The sequence below is a fragment of the Apaloderma vittatum genome, unplaced genomic scaffold (genome assembly GCF_000703405.1).
Source record: "Apaloderma vittatum isolate BGI_N311 unplaced genomic scaffold, ASM70340v1 scaffold13937, whole genome shotgun sequence".
In the NCBI taxonomy this organism is placed as follows: Eukaryota; Metazoa; Chordata; class Aves; order Trogoniformes; family Trogonidae; genus Apaloderma; species Apaloderma vittatum.
In genome coordinates, this window is record NW_009727898.1 from 1 (window position 1) to 12,931 (window position 12,931).

Genomic DNA, 12,931 nt, shown 5'->3' on the forward strand with positions numbered 1-12,931 from the left:
GCAGTCGACAAAGAACTGAATCCAGCCCCCACAGAGCCCCCGGGTCGCCAAATGGAGTTCGCCAAGCCCCTACCCCCTGCGTGCTTCGATATATCTTTTAAAAATTGGAATTATCTTTTAAAAAAAGAGGTATCTTTAACATAAAAACGTAAAGGAAAAGCTTCCACAGGTTTAAACTGCTGTGCGAAAGGACTCAACCCCAGAGGCCCCCGGCGCTGCTCATGTTTATATCCACACGCTCCTTTTATTTGGCCTCAAGCGATCGTTGACACCGAACGCAGAGATTTGGCCTCTGCCACGTACAGGCTGGATGAAAATTCCACCTAAAGAAACCTGCACCCTCCTACAGGATCCGCTTCTCCCAGCGAGCGCCAGCCAAGCTGCCCACACTGTATTAAGGACCAAAAAAAAAAGGAATCTCAAAAGATTGAAAGCAATTAATTTGGTTTGAACAATACTGGGGCAGGGAAAAGGGATTATTTAAAAACAACACCTGAACATTCCGAGTTTTTAAGGGATGGGCAAACATCTGGAGGACATTGAGGTACTCTGCATTTTTAGCTACAAAAACTACTCTTTCCTCCCTTATCCGTGAGCCAACCAAGACAGAGCTGGCTCCTTACCGACACCATTGCAGGGCTCTGACCCGCCGTACGGTCGTCACACCGAAGGCAAACACTCCAATCTCTATAAAGTTCATATTTCCTTATGCAGTGTTACTGAAAAAGCCATGATACATTTTAATATTCAAGATGTGTTTGGTTTAATAGACACGATGTGTTGACATAACCAAGCCCAGCCCTTTATTCCTGTTCTTTACTGTACGCTTGCACAAACTGAGCTGCAATTAATTTGTCTTCCTCCCTTAGCTCCCTATTTCTTGGCACAATGTTATGGCTGCAATTCTTTTAGTAGCTTTCATTTAGGCTGAAGACAACAGTAACCAAACCCTTAAGCCTTGAAATTCCACTAATTATCTCAAGCAACTCTCCTATAACGCACATCAGCAGATTTTTGCTTTGGTTCTGTCTTTAGTGTGCTTGTATCTGCCAAAGCATCGTTTTATCTCAGTGTGTAGATGTTTTTAAGTCAGGGCATGTCACTGAGATTTAGAAATAGCATTTTACTGGCTGCAAATGTGCTGTTGGCTGTTCTGCTCTCCAGACATGTACTCTTCAATTTGGATCAAGGATGACACAAGGTCTGGCACATTTTCCTCACTATCTTTTAGATATTTCAGAAAACATCTTGTCTTCCAGAATTGTTTTTGGGGTCAGGCTGACACACATTTGACCGGGGGGGAGCAGGAAATGTCCTTGGTAAACCAATCCTGTACTTGTGCAGAAACTGGAAACCACCTGAATGCTGCAGTAAATTGTGTCAGAGTTCAGCGGGAAGGCAAGGGATTGATTGATTTTGAATCAGAAGGGCAGGCAGACCAGAATATCCAAAACGCTACAGCACCCAGCTTGCAAGTAAAGAGTTACCCATGCTTCACACTTCAGCTGCTAAAGCCTTAAGCAGGTTTTCTTTGCTGCGGTGGAGGAAAAAGAGATATTCTCGGAGCTGCGGTAATGCTACCTAAGAGGTACAGAAGCACTCAGGTGCCTGCTCTGTCCTGAGGGCACAGCACAGACTCAGTCCCAGGGTTCAGTCTTGTGCCCTTATCATCAAGATCTGAGATCTCTTCAAGAGAAGCTACTTATCTCCCTCAGATAGTGATTTTTAAACCCTCTTAAAAAAAAATAAATAAATAAAGCCTTGACCCAAGGCTTCTTGCTCCAAAGCCTGTGTCTCTATCCTTGTCTCGGTGTCTGAGCGGCTCAGGCACCGCTCCCGCTGGGCAGCCCTCTGCGTGCTAACGAGAGGTGCGGGAGGACATGCCCTCAAGCGTTCTGCGCGAGCAGGGCCGTACCCCCAAACCTGCCTCTGCTGCATGTCGCCATGTGGCGCACAGCCTTGATGACCTCGGTGCCCCTACACCTTGGCTACGTGCTCTCATGACCTTTTGCACACGTGTTTTCTGTTGTGCAAGTGTCTGCTCCATCTGGATCACTCCCTCCAGCTAACCCAAGACTGGCTGCAACAACTACCAACTTTCCTCATGCTCCCAGGGATCCCAGTAGGATCTACATCACTCAAACTCTCTGCCAGACTTCTGCTGCCACAGTGACGACAACTCCGTTTTCCTTGGCCACTATTATTTTTCACTCAGCATCCCCATTCCCACTCAAAGGAAGCCTTAACACCAGCCCGGGGAAGCAGCTCCATCCGTGCTGGCATTCCAACAACTGGCAATTTGCACAGAAGTTCCAGTGAAGACAAAGTCCCTAGAGCTTCGTTAGCCCCAAACTGAAATGCTTCCGGCTGTGATCGAGATGGATCACATATCCCCGCCAGAGCATTTCGGGGGAACTACCCACGGCTGGATGCTGCAGGAAGCAGCACAGATGAATCACTTGGTAAGTCAGTGAACCATCGCCCCAGCTCCATTCTGTGAGTGACGAGCTTCCGGTGCTGCGTGATTTTTAGAGCTATAAAAAGTAAACACGTTGGGGTTACTAAGAGTCTCATGACACACTCAAAACTAATTCGATGTTTCAATCTGAGCCAAACATTAACCAGGATAACAAACTACTCTTAAGTTTTCCTCATGTGGTAAGTGTGTTTACATTTTCCTTAAAATCTGCATGGGAGTATTGCGTATACAGTAACGTTTAAAATACCCTCTATTCTGTTTGGCAGAGGATCCCTCTTTCTCAGTCAAATAAAGCTCAGGAAGTCCACAGCAGCAATCCACAGGAACTAGATGGATATTTGGATCTCTCCAAAGTCAATAGAGGTACAAGGCAAGCACCCCAACAATTCAATAAGTCTGAACTTTGTAAACAAAAGCACATCCAGGCATGACGCCGGAGTCACACCCTGTAGGTTTTCTGTCTCAACAGCTCCCAGTTCAAGTTTATGCCAGCACTGAGTCACAAAAACCTGCAAGGAACCTTCAGCCCATTTAAATCGATGTGCCTGGTTCATGCCCTATCAGCAGATTTCCACCCTCAACGCACCTCCCCGCACAAAAGCGAGCAGAGGTGTTTCCTCAGCAGGACAGCTCACCCAGGAGACAAGCGCTAACAAGGACAGAGGACAAAGTCACTGGCCAAGGCCCTGCTTTGCTCACATGGGCTGTGCTATGCAAGAGAATAAGTCTGGGTTTGGGGTTTTTTCTCCCAGTCATTTTGTCTAAGAGTGCAGTATAAAGTCACACTGCTTCACACCTTGTCAACACGAGCAGCGTCTCCACCCTCAGCCCTGTCTGGGTGCCTCAGTTTTCAAATTCAGCCCCAGCAAACACTGAAAAGAAATACAAGTCACTGTCCTCCCACAAAGCACAGCCAGACTTCTGCCAAGTGCTGGAGACCAAGTGCCCCATCACGAGCTACATCCTAAGAGCAGCCCCAGGGGTTGTTCCCTACTGCTGAGGAGACAGAGAGACGACGGCTGAGCGAGACCAAGCTCATGAGCCCTTTTCCCCTTTGCTTGTGCAGCTTTTCTTCAAACCTTCCCTCCACCACCCTGTAGGACCAGAGCCAGCAGCCCACCCAGGCACAGCCTCAGCCTGTCCTGTGCCCCATCCAGACACCTCTGCAGCCAGAGCTAGTACCTGTGTAAAGCCTGCAGGGAAACATTCCTTCTGAGGTCATCTCCCCCGCTTGCCAGTTCTGCTCAGCATCATTCACCTGGGAAGATGAGGTACAGCCACTGGCAGCAAGGTAAGATGTGCAAACCGCTCCCAAGGTTTTCCCAAAGAGCTCAGCAAAACCTCCACCTCACTACCTACACAGCAGCTCAGCTGCAACCTCGTTCCACCTAAAACCAGGTGGACTGAATTCAGGCAACCCCACGCAGGGTCATGAGCCCATCTGGCCAAGGCAGCCTCTTAGAGTGCTCCTTTAGGGATGGGGCTGCTTTAGATCCCCAGAGCTGGCAGAGCGTCTGCTCGGTGCCAGCAGGAATCCAGGCAAAAGCAGAACGTGAACTTTATGGGAATGCGAAGTTGATCATTGATCCCAGATGTTGACCCTGCACATGGGGGGTTTCCCGCAGCAGGGCCGTTTGCAGCTGTGTCAGCTGAAAAATCCAAGCTGCAGGGGAACAAAAAGCCCTTACGTTACAGAAATCAGCCTTTAATGGTTTTCTTTTGCCCTGGCAGGACAATTTTCGCTATGAAAGAGAATCCAGAAACCAAATGACAAGCTTCTAGCTATGCTGCAGTAATAATGTTTCTTTTTTTATGACACACACTGCTCTGAAAGAACAGCTCTTTTTGCAGATAAAGGAAACTTGGGTCTATATTTCACAGGATCCTGCTGGATGTGGAGCTGTGACAGAGCAGAGAGTAGTTTGAGGCTGAGTGCTGTGATTCTAACTTGGGACTAGCATGAAGTATCCTTTTTTTTTTTTGCTAGTTCTTTACAGTCTTGTATTTGTTCACACAAAGGAAAATTTGCCAGTTCATGGGAACTGAAGTGGACGCTGTTACTTTTTGAGGCAGAGCTGATAAACTGCACCTTCTCCTTTGCTTGTACAACAGTCTGTGGTGCCTTTCATCTTTGTCATGGTTTCCACACCAGAACCAGACGGGGCTTTCGAAACCTCCCAGCCTTGAGCAGCACGGAAAGGATCAGACGGGTCCCAGCTGTGCCTGAGCACCCTGATGAGTGGGGGAAACTCCTTTTTCCCAGCCAGGGCCCAAGAGGAAGCGCTGGGTTCCCAATTCTGCCCCTTTCTCCAGCCTTTGCGGGCAGATGTCCCTGCGAGTGTGGCAGCCTCCCCTGGAGAGGGCAGCCGAGCGTTGCTGAGCACCAGCTGAGCTCCAGCAGCTGCTGCCAAACTCCTGAGCTACAAATAATGGCAGAGAGGGGGAATACGAAGCAAACGTTTGGAGAGCAGGAGATGTAACTGCTACTCGCAACCATCACGAATCCACCAAATGGGAGGAATGGGGATCCAAGCAGGAGGGAATGTTGAGTTCCCGCTTGGGAGACGACAGGTCGGTGGGGCCGTGGGAGGAGATGGGTGCAGGGACAGGGCTGTGCAGCTCTGTGCAGATGCCAGCGTGGGACCTGCAGCAGGGCACGGTGCGTCCAGGGGCTGAGGAGCACAGCCCTTTCCTTTGCAGCCAGCACGGCGTGTGCTTCCCGCTACAGGTCGTGTGGTCTTTACCCAACCATAATGTGAAGATTCCTTTGGGTTTGGGGGCAAACTTGCCTCTGCCCGCTGACACAGAGCCTCAATTAACAGGAGATGATGACCCCGGTGCTCTGGTGTCACCTGCCAGACATCCCTGCTTTCCAGCAGCAACAGCTCAACCTACACCTAACCAGCCACAGGCTGCTGCTGCCCAGCTGAGGGGGAGAGTGGTTCACTGCGAGAAAGGACAGCGGAGGTAGAGCAGAGGCCTCAGTCTCTGCAGCCCTGGGTCCATCGTGACCACAGGAGTGTGGTTGTGTAACTTAAGACCTTAAGCCATTTCCTTTCTCTTCCACCTAGAAAGAGGAAATAACCTTACTCTTCGGACGTTAACAGAGCATGTGTGTGTACAGAGAAGTGGCTTGCCCACCTTCTGGGGCACAGGGAGCCGGGGTTCCTGCTCTTCATGGTGCCAGGCAAGCACACAAACGGCAGATTTCTGAGCTTGCCCTTGGATCTGCACACAACTGGATATATCCAGATTTTTCCATGTCTGCCTTCTAGCTCTTTTCCTTCCCCTCCTCTTCCAGTTCCCCAGAGAAATCAGGAAAGGACCCTAAATATCTCTTGCCTCAAACGCTCCAGGTGCATGAAGGGATTGGAGGGACTGAGCAAATTATTTCAGCGAGTCAGAGAGTTAGAGTGGTTGTGAGATGTGGCACTAGCAGCCAGAAGCAGAACAGACAACCCAGGGAGGAAGTGGGAATGGAAAGAAAACCTGACACACATTCACTGAAAGAATAGAAAAGAGAGCAAGAAACCAGAGGAAAGATTTTCGCTGATGGATTTCCAGCCCAGGGGAATAAACCAGAATGATACGAGACACCCAGATGAAAGCAGAAGTGATGTGAAAGGGAAGCAGGCGCCGTTGTCTGCAGCTGCACAAACTGCCCTGAGAGCTGGAGGAGTGGGAAGCCCCCAAGCACTCCCAGCCCACCACACGAGCACCAGCGAGAGGAGGTGAGTGGTTTGCGTTTGCTAATCCCCGGGAGATCCTGCAGCCAAGGGTCCTTTTTCTCATGATAAAACACATCGTAGCTTTGAGCCCACAGTGCTAAAACACACCTGGGCAGCCTGGGGAGCCTCCGCGGCTCTGGATTTGTCTTGGGGGATAAACTGCAATGGAAGGTGTAACAAAGGGTGGGAAAACTGGGGTTTAGGATGAATGCTTTCTTAATGAGAACGTCAAAGGTAAGTGTTTGAATAGCAGACTGGGCACTAACTCTTGACAGCTGGTTTTAGGAAATACTGATGTTGGTTATGTCAGAGGTGTTTCCAAGTGTCTCACAAGCATGAATATGATCCTGAGCTCTCAGGCTGAGCCTTCTGCACAAGTTAATCTTTATTATGACTCCATGTGTGGTGTTTCTGGTGGAGGGCGAGAAGCCCTGTTCTGCCACACTTTGCACCCAAACTGGCACTCGCAGCGCTGCTCCACACCCACACACGGCTGCAGTGACACATGGACAGAACTGGACTCTGAGTAGAAATCAAACATGTAATCTTCAGTGAGGCATTTGTGCCAGGCAGTTCTTACATCAGGGAGGTAACTCTGCTCAACGATATTTAATATGGTCAGGGGGACAAAGTGGGAAGATCGGCAGTTTCCAAAATAATGGCTAAACTTCTCCTGCAGAGAAAACAAGAAATCATAAACAAACTGAAATATTTGTAAAGCAAAATATACTTTGCTTTTTCAGCAAGTGAAATGTCCAAACATTAATGACAATTTCTGCATAAATCACTTCGCTTGTTCGTGTTAGGTGATCATTTAAGAAATTTTATTTTATTGTAAAAATCAAATGTCTTAGAAATTCTGTTGATGAAATATTTAAGACTAGCACTTTCAGAATGCTGCAGGCACGTTGCACTGGCTGATTGCAGCAGGAAAATTTAATTTTATGTTATCTAAGCAACCAGTATGTTAACTTATTAATCACAAGGATTCTGAGATGTCTCTGTAAATGAAGAAATCATCCCAAGTGATGTCAGAAACCACGCCGCGTGCAAGGCAGTGTCAGTCTGACAGCTGAAATCAATTGCAGTAACGCGCTGAAATGGAAAAGGAGTTTTCACTTGTAGGTTTAATTTCCACTGAAGTCAGTAGAGTTATTAGGCTGGAGGGAGTGGGCTCAAAATCAGATCTAACAGGGGAAAGCTTCTCTGCTGCTTCTGGGTGGCCTTTGCAGTCAGCAAGGCTACAAATATACTGCGTTTCCAAACGTCTTATTTGCGTTGCGTTCCTCACAGCTGGGCTTCTCGTTTCTTCAGTGCGTTGCCTCCATTTACTCTTTCTCCGTCACAAGAGACAGGGTTTCCCTTGCTTTGTCTTGGCAGAACATTCCCCACCCTGGGAGATCCCGCCGGCAGGAGACACCTTACTGTGCTCAGAGGGGAGCTGATGCGGTGCAGAGGGCCAGGAAATCCCCGCTTGGCCCCTGCATCTCCTGGGGACCCCCTCCCTCTGTGCTGCAGCCTCCTGGCTCTAAAGGAGGGTGAGAAGCCTCTTCACTCTTTCTTGCTGAACTGAAAGGGCAGAGACTCTCTGGGCATGTAAGGCTGTTGTGGTGGGGATGCACAGCCGTGCCCAGGGCTGTACTTTGCGGGGAGGTGGAGCTGCTGCCCCTCGGGAGGGGGTTTCCACTCTGGAAGTGAAATTTGCCCCATGGAGGATGTCACAGATCAGCTCCCCCCCAGGATCCAGATACAGGCTGGCTTGTTTCCCAGGAGAAAAGCACGCAGGAGGCAGTGGGCACGAACAAACAAATGGTTGAATCCAGGAGCCCATCTGACAAGAGAAATATGTCCCCTGGGCAGGGAAAAAAAAACAACTTTATGGCCAAAACAACAACAAAAAAAGGAACAGGCAGTGCAAGGAGAGGGGCTCTTGGCACTGACTGTTTCCTCGCTCTGGAGGCTCTGCAGAAGAGACCTCGTGCTGAAGCAAAGCCCCCTGGTTTCCCTCACAGACACAGGAGCTGGAAAGAGGGTTTGGGGATTCATCCTTGTAATTCAGCTTGAGACAGAACAGATGTGGGAAGAGAAGGTCTGGGCTGGCTGATTGCTACGAGTCCAGCGCAGTATTTTGAACCTGAGGGCTTATCTCAATTATGTCAGCTTAATGGAGAGAGCTGTACCAGAACAGTGAGTGCAGGAGTTATTTTGCCATTATAACCAAACACTCTCCCCAAGCAACATATTGTGAGAGGTAACCTTTTGCTGGCCTCCAGTCTCTTGCCTAGTGTTCAGTACACTTCCCAAGCTCCTAAGCGTTGGTTGGATATTGCAGAACTGCAGATACTAAGAATTTAAGATGGTCCTGGGAATGCTGGCTGCAATTAAGAGATGTCAAGTTGATGCTGGAGTCTGCTTAATTAAGAGATGTCTTGGTTTGGATGCTGGAGTTTTCGCTGGGGAGTTTTGGATACTCAAGAAGGCTGTTGCTGCCCCAGTGGCCACTGAGATATGTCAGAGTCCATCTGTCTGCTAAATCCACCTCTCTCTGGAGAGAGAGATGTTGTCAGGTTTAATAACAGCAGTTAGGGATTGCTGCTGCACTTGGAGCGTTTCTGTGAAGAGCTGCAGGAAACAAGAGCACTGAGATTAGAGTGCAGCATCTGTGGTCCTGCATGATTACCCCATGCCAGAGCCTGATGTAAGAGGCGCGAGGCTTGCTGCAACGCTGAGCCACATTTCAGCCCAAAGTCCAGGACTCCTCCATGTGATACGCCAAAAAATGCAAATCAGGGTTGAACTGCTCTGGCTGCAATATGCACCGAATGCCCTGCAACTGCTGATGTTTGAGCCCTGACACGCAGGCGAGAGCAAAGTGTGGGGCTTGGACTCTTCCCTGTGACCTCCTGGACAGCATCTCAAGCACTCAGAAGTATTTTGCAACTACTGCAAAACACAGAGATAGCAATGAGTGTCAGGGGACACAGGAATCGGTGGGGAAGGAAGTAACGGAGACAGGTGTAAGATACATGTCGCCTCTGAGATGTTGCAGACAGAGGTTTCTAGCATGTCAGTCACTCTAAAGACTCACTGAGTTTTGAAAAACTGACAGGGAAACCGCAGATGGTTGGCTTCGGGTGCCTGGAACCCAGCAGCGCCTCCGCTCCCCAGGTAGCTGTAGCTGTCACACGTCCCATCTGCTGTGGCTCACGTGTTTTGGACATTTCCTCTTTCAAAAGAAAGCTGAGGGATAGGAGAGGCTGTGGCTTGTTTGTTCTGGGGAAAGGGAACACTGTCAGTCCAGTGCTTTCCTCCAGCAGCGGGAACTCACAGTTCCATGGCCCGGATGTGGGATGTTGGATGCTGGAAGTCAGGCGGATGCTTTGGGGAAGGGAGGTCGTGTCCCACAGGCTTTTGTAGCCAGGAGGTAGGACCTGCCGGTGCGCGGCTCTCAGGACACAGCGTCTCGCTGCTCGTAAGGCAGCTTTAGTGTATCCAACACCCGCCTCTTCATCTGTTCTCCACAACCTGGTCCAGGATGACCTTGTTCCTGGCGTTACCTGAGGCAGCACAAGGCAGCCGAGCCCTCGCTGAAAGTGCATTTGCTTTAAAGCACAAGTGTAATCAAGAGCAAGAATGGGAGAAAAAGAACATCTGAAGGACAGGCTCATCAGTGTAATGAAGATGAAGGCATTTAAAGGCATTAAGCTGCAGAAGTGTAGAGAAAAACACGACTTTGCTGCTACAGAACATGCCGAGCAGCTCAACATCTGCCTAGGGGAAAATAAGGCATTTCCTCATATCACATCTCTGCTGAAGCTATAAATTGATAAAATTAACCTAATCCTGGACATAGACAGGAGTTCTTAGGTAGTCTAACTCCTGCATGTCCCCATTTTTATGTCCAGCCTGCACTCTAATATTGATTACTGACCACAGGGCAGACTAACTCATGACACGGGGATTATGGGGGGAGAAACACAACTTTAATGAGCCTGAGCTTTACGAAACTGCAATGGGCAAGCTTAAACATAAAACCAGTCTTGTCATTTTCTGTGTTCAAACAGCTCTGGTGAAGAGTAAATGCTTCAAAGTGCACTTTGTGTTCCCAGATGAGCCGCATCGTGACTCCAGCTGTGCAGCATCCCTCGTCCTTCTCCATCCCAGCCATCTCACCCCGACAGGCTGTTCTCCAGGACCTGTCTCCGGCCACCACATAGTGACACCATGAGGAGCTCCCTCCACAGCTGCTTGCCCTGAGCAGTGAATCCTGGAGGACTGGTAAAGAGCTGGGCCAGGGTTTGTACAATTCTCAGCGTTGCTGCCTCCCTCTCATGGTGAGGAAACAGCCCAAGAGACAGACGTGGTTCGGACGTTGTACCCATGGGCTGTGATAGATGGGTCTTAGCCAAATCATCAGTGGGATAAACCTGGATCTCTGCTGGGCAAGAGTGGGTGTTTGGTGGTAAAGAGTGGGTGTTGGCTCCAGCATTTGGGCTGTGGACCTGAAAGCAGGTGTCCCTGAGCTATTTTCCTTTTTCTTGCCTCCCTCTAAAGGGAGGGATGAGTCTGAGTGAGTTGAATTTATTGCTTGTTGTGCTCCTGTAAGTCCCCTTCCCCTTGATCTTTTTCAGAGCTTCTGAAGAAGTACAGAAGCAAGCAAAACACTCTCTGCAAGCTCCTGGCTCCAGTTAATTACAATGGATATCTGTAAGATACATGAAAATGCCTCCAAATGCAGCGTGAACACCACAGAGTGCTTCATGGTCCTGAGAACACAAGCACAGAAGATAAGCATTGCCACGCTGTGCGGGCTCTTCGGGACACTGTGCGTTTTCGAGAACAGTTTGGTGCTGTACTTGATCTTCTCCTCCCCTGGCACCAGGAGAAAGCCTTCCTACCTCTTCATCAGCAGCCTGGCCTTGGCTGACATCCTGGCCAGCATCATTTTTGTCTGCAGTTTTGTCAACTTCCATGTCTTCAATCAAACAGATTTCTCTAAAGAAACATACCTGCTGCAGCTGGGAGGGGTGAACACGTCCTTCTCTGCCTCCCTGAGCAGCTTGCTGCTGACCGCCCTGGACCGTTACATCTCCATCAACCGACCCTCCGAATACAAGCTCCTCATGACGAGAAAGAGAGCATGGGTAGCCTTAGGGTTGCTCTGGGTGACGTGTGCGACCATTGCTTCCCTGCCTCTCCTGGGCTGGAACTGCTGCACGCTTGATTCGACCTGCTCCGAGCTGTTCCCGTTTGTGGACGACAACTACCTGTCGAGCTGGATCTGTTTCGTCGTGGTTCTGCTGGGGTGCATCATCTACGCCTACGCGCACGTGCTGTGGAGGGCTCACCAGCACGTGGCCTACATGGAGAAGCACCAAGCGCAGGTGGGAAAGCAGAACGCCAGGATGAGGATGGATGTCATGCTGGCCAAGACCCTCGCCATGGTGCTGACTGTCCTCGTGCTGTGCTGGTCTCCAGTCCTCGTTCTCATGATCTACAGCATCTTTTCCAGGCTGAGCAATCACCTGCGCAAGGTGTTTGCCTTCTGCAGCACCCTCTGCCTGCTCAATTCCATGGTGAACCCCATTATTTATGCCCTGCGGAGCAAGGAGCTATATTCCTCCCTGAGGACGGTCTTTTCTCGGTTCAGGAGGCAGCTGAGGGCCTCTGAGGAAAGCCCAGAAGCAGAAAGCACCCACAAGTCCTCCGTGATAGAGACAGTCTGCGAGGACGTGCACGTAACGCAGGGAGGCAGCCATGGCAAATCCACGCTCGGGCTGGCAGAGACAGTCTGAAATACTTTTTCTTTTCTCTTCTTATGAAGGTCCTGAGAAATGAAGGCTCGGATGCCTGTCGTGGAGCCAGCTTCCACTGATTTTATTCTTAGATGCTGGGACATGAAGTGCACAGACTTACACAGGCACCCGGTCCCCAAGCTGCAGAGATACCGGTGTCACGTCAGTGTGCCAGCCACGAGGCAGAGGACAACACTGTGTCCCAGAACAGCAGATCCTGATATTTTATGACAACTCCTCCTGCCTGTCCAGTAGCCCTTTTCTTACATTCAGTAAGAATACACTTGCATACACTCCATAACATACAGCTACCCTCAAGTGAAACATTCTGCAGATCTTCAGATTCTCTAGAAATCCCCAGATATCATAGAACTCTCTCTAAAATCCTTAACCGGGCACAAGCAGAATTGTAGCAGCATGATTAGCGAAGTGCTAATAGCACATCCCTGAGTAGCAGAGGTACATCTATTTATACCCAGCCTGAATGCCGTCCTGGGGTGTTAGGTATTAGCCGTATGGCGACAAAAGGTTTTCAGGTCCTGGCAAAGGTGGCAGAGAACAACACTCTAGTTGTGATGAGCTCCCACCGACGGTGGATGCCTCACTGCGTCACGCGGGAGCAGGACTGGGAGCAGCAGGAAAGGTGCTGGGAAAGGTGCAGACAATTTCTCCGGACTCACTTGCAGAGGGTCCTGGCTAATCGTGTCTCACAGCATTTAGTATCGTGTTGATTTTAGAGTCTGACCCTTTATGGCAAATTGAAACGCTCTCGCTGTGGCTTACAGACTCTGCCATAGCTGAGGATTTTGAGGTGGACAGGACTGCAGGCAGCATGTTTCTTGCAGCAAATTTAAGCAAAGCTAACCTGTGCCACGCGGGCATTCGTTGGATGTTACGTGATTAAACATTAAAGCCATTTTTTGGCCTTT

General features: G+C 49.6%; 1 protein-coding gene across 1 annotated transcript; it reads left to right on the forward strand.

Moving 5' to 3' along the window:
- Positions 1-10,904: 10,904 nt before the first annotated feature.
- Positions 10,905-12,002, forward strand: CNR2 (cannabinoid receptor 2 (macrophage)). Its single transcript, XM_009873878.1, has one exon. It carries the CDS (start codon positions 10,905-10,907, stop codon positions 12,000-12,002), a length of 1,098 nt encoding a protein of 365 aa, XP_009872180.1.
- Positions 12,003-12,931: the final 929 nt, after the last annotated feature.

Bases quoted from the DNA above. Each gene is read 5' to 3' on its own strand.
- CNR2 (XM_009873878.1), top strand. From the start codon at position 10,905: ATGGATATCTGTAAGATACATGAAAATGCCTCCAAATGCAGCGTGAAC.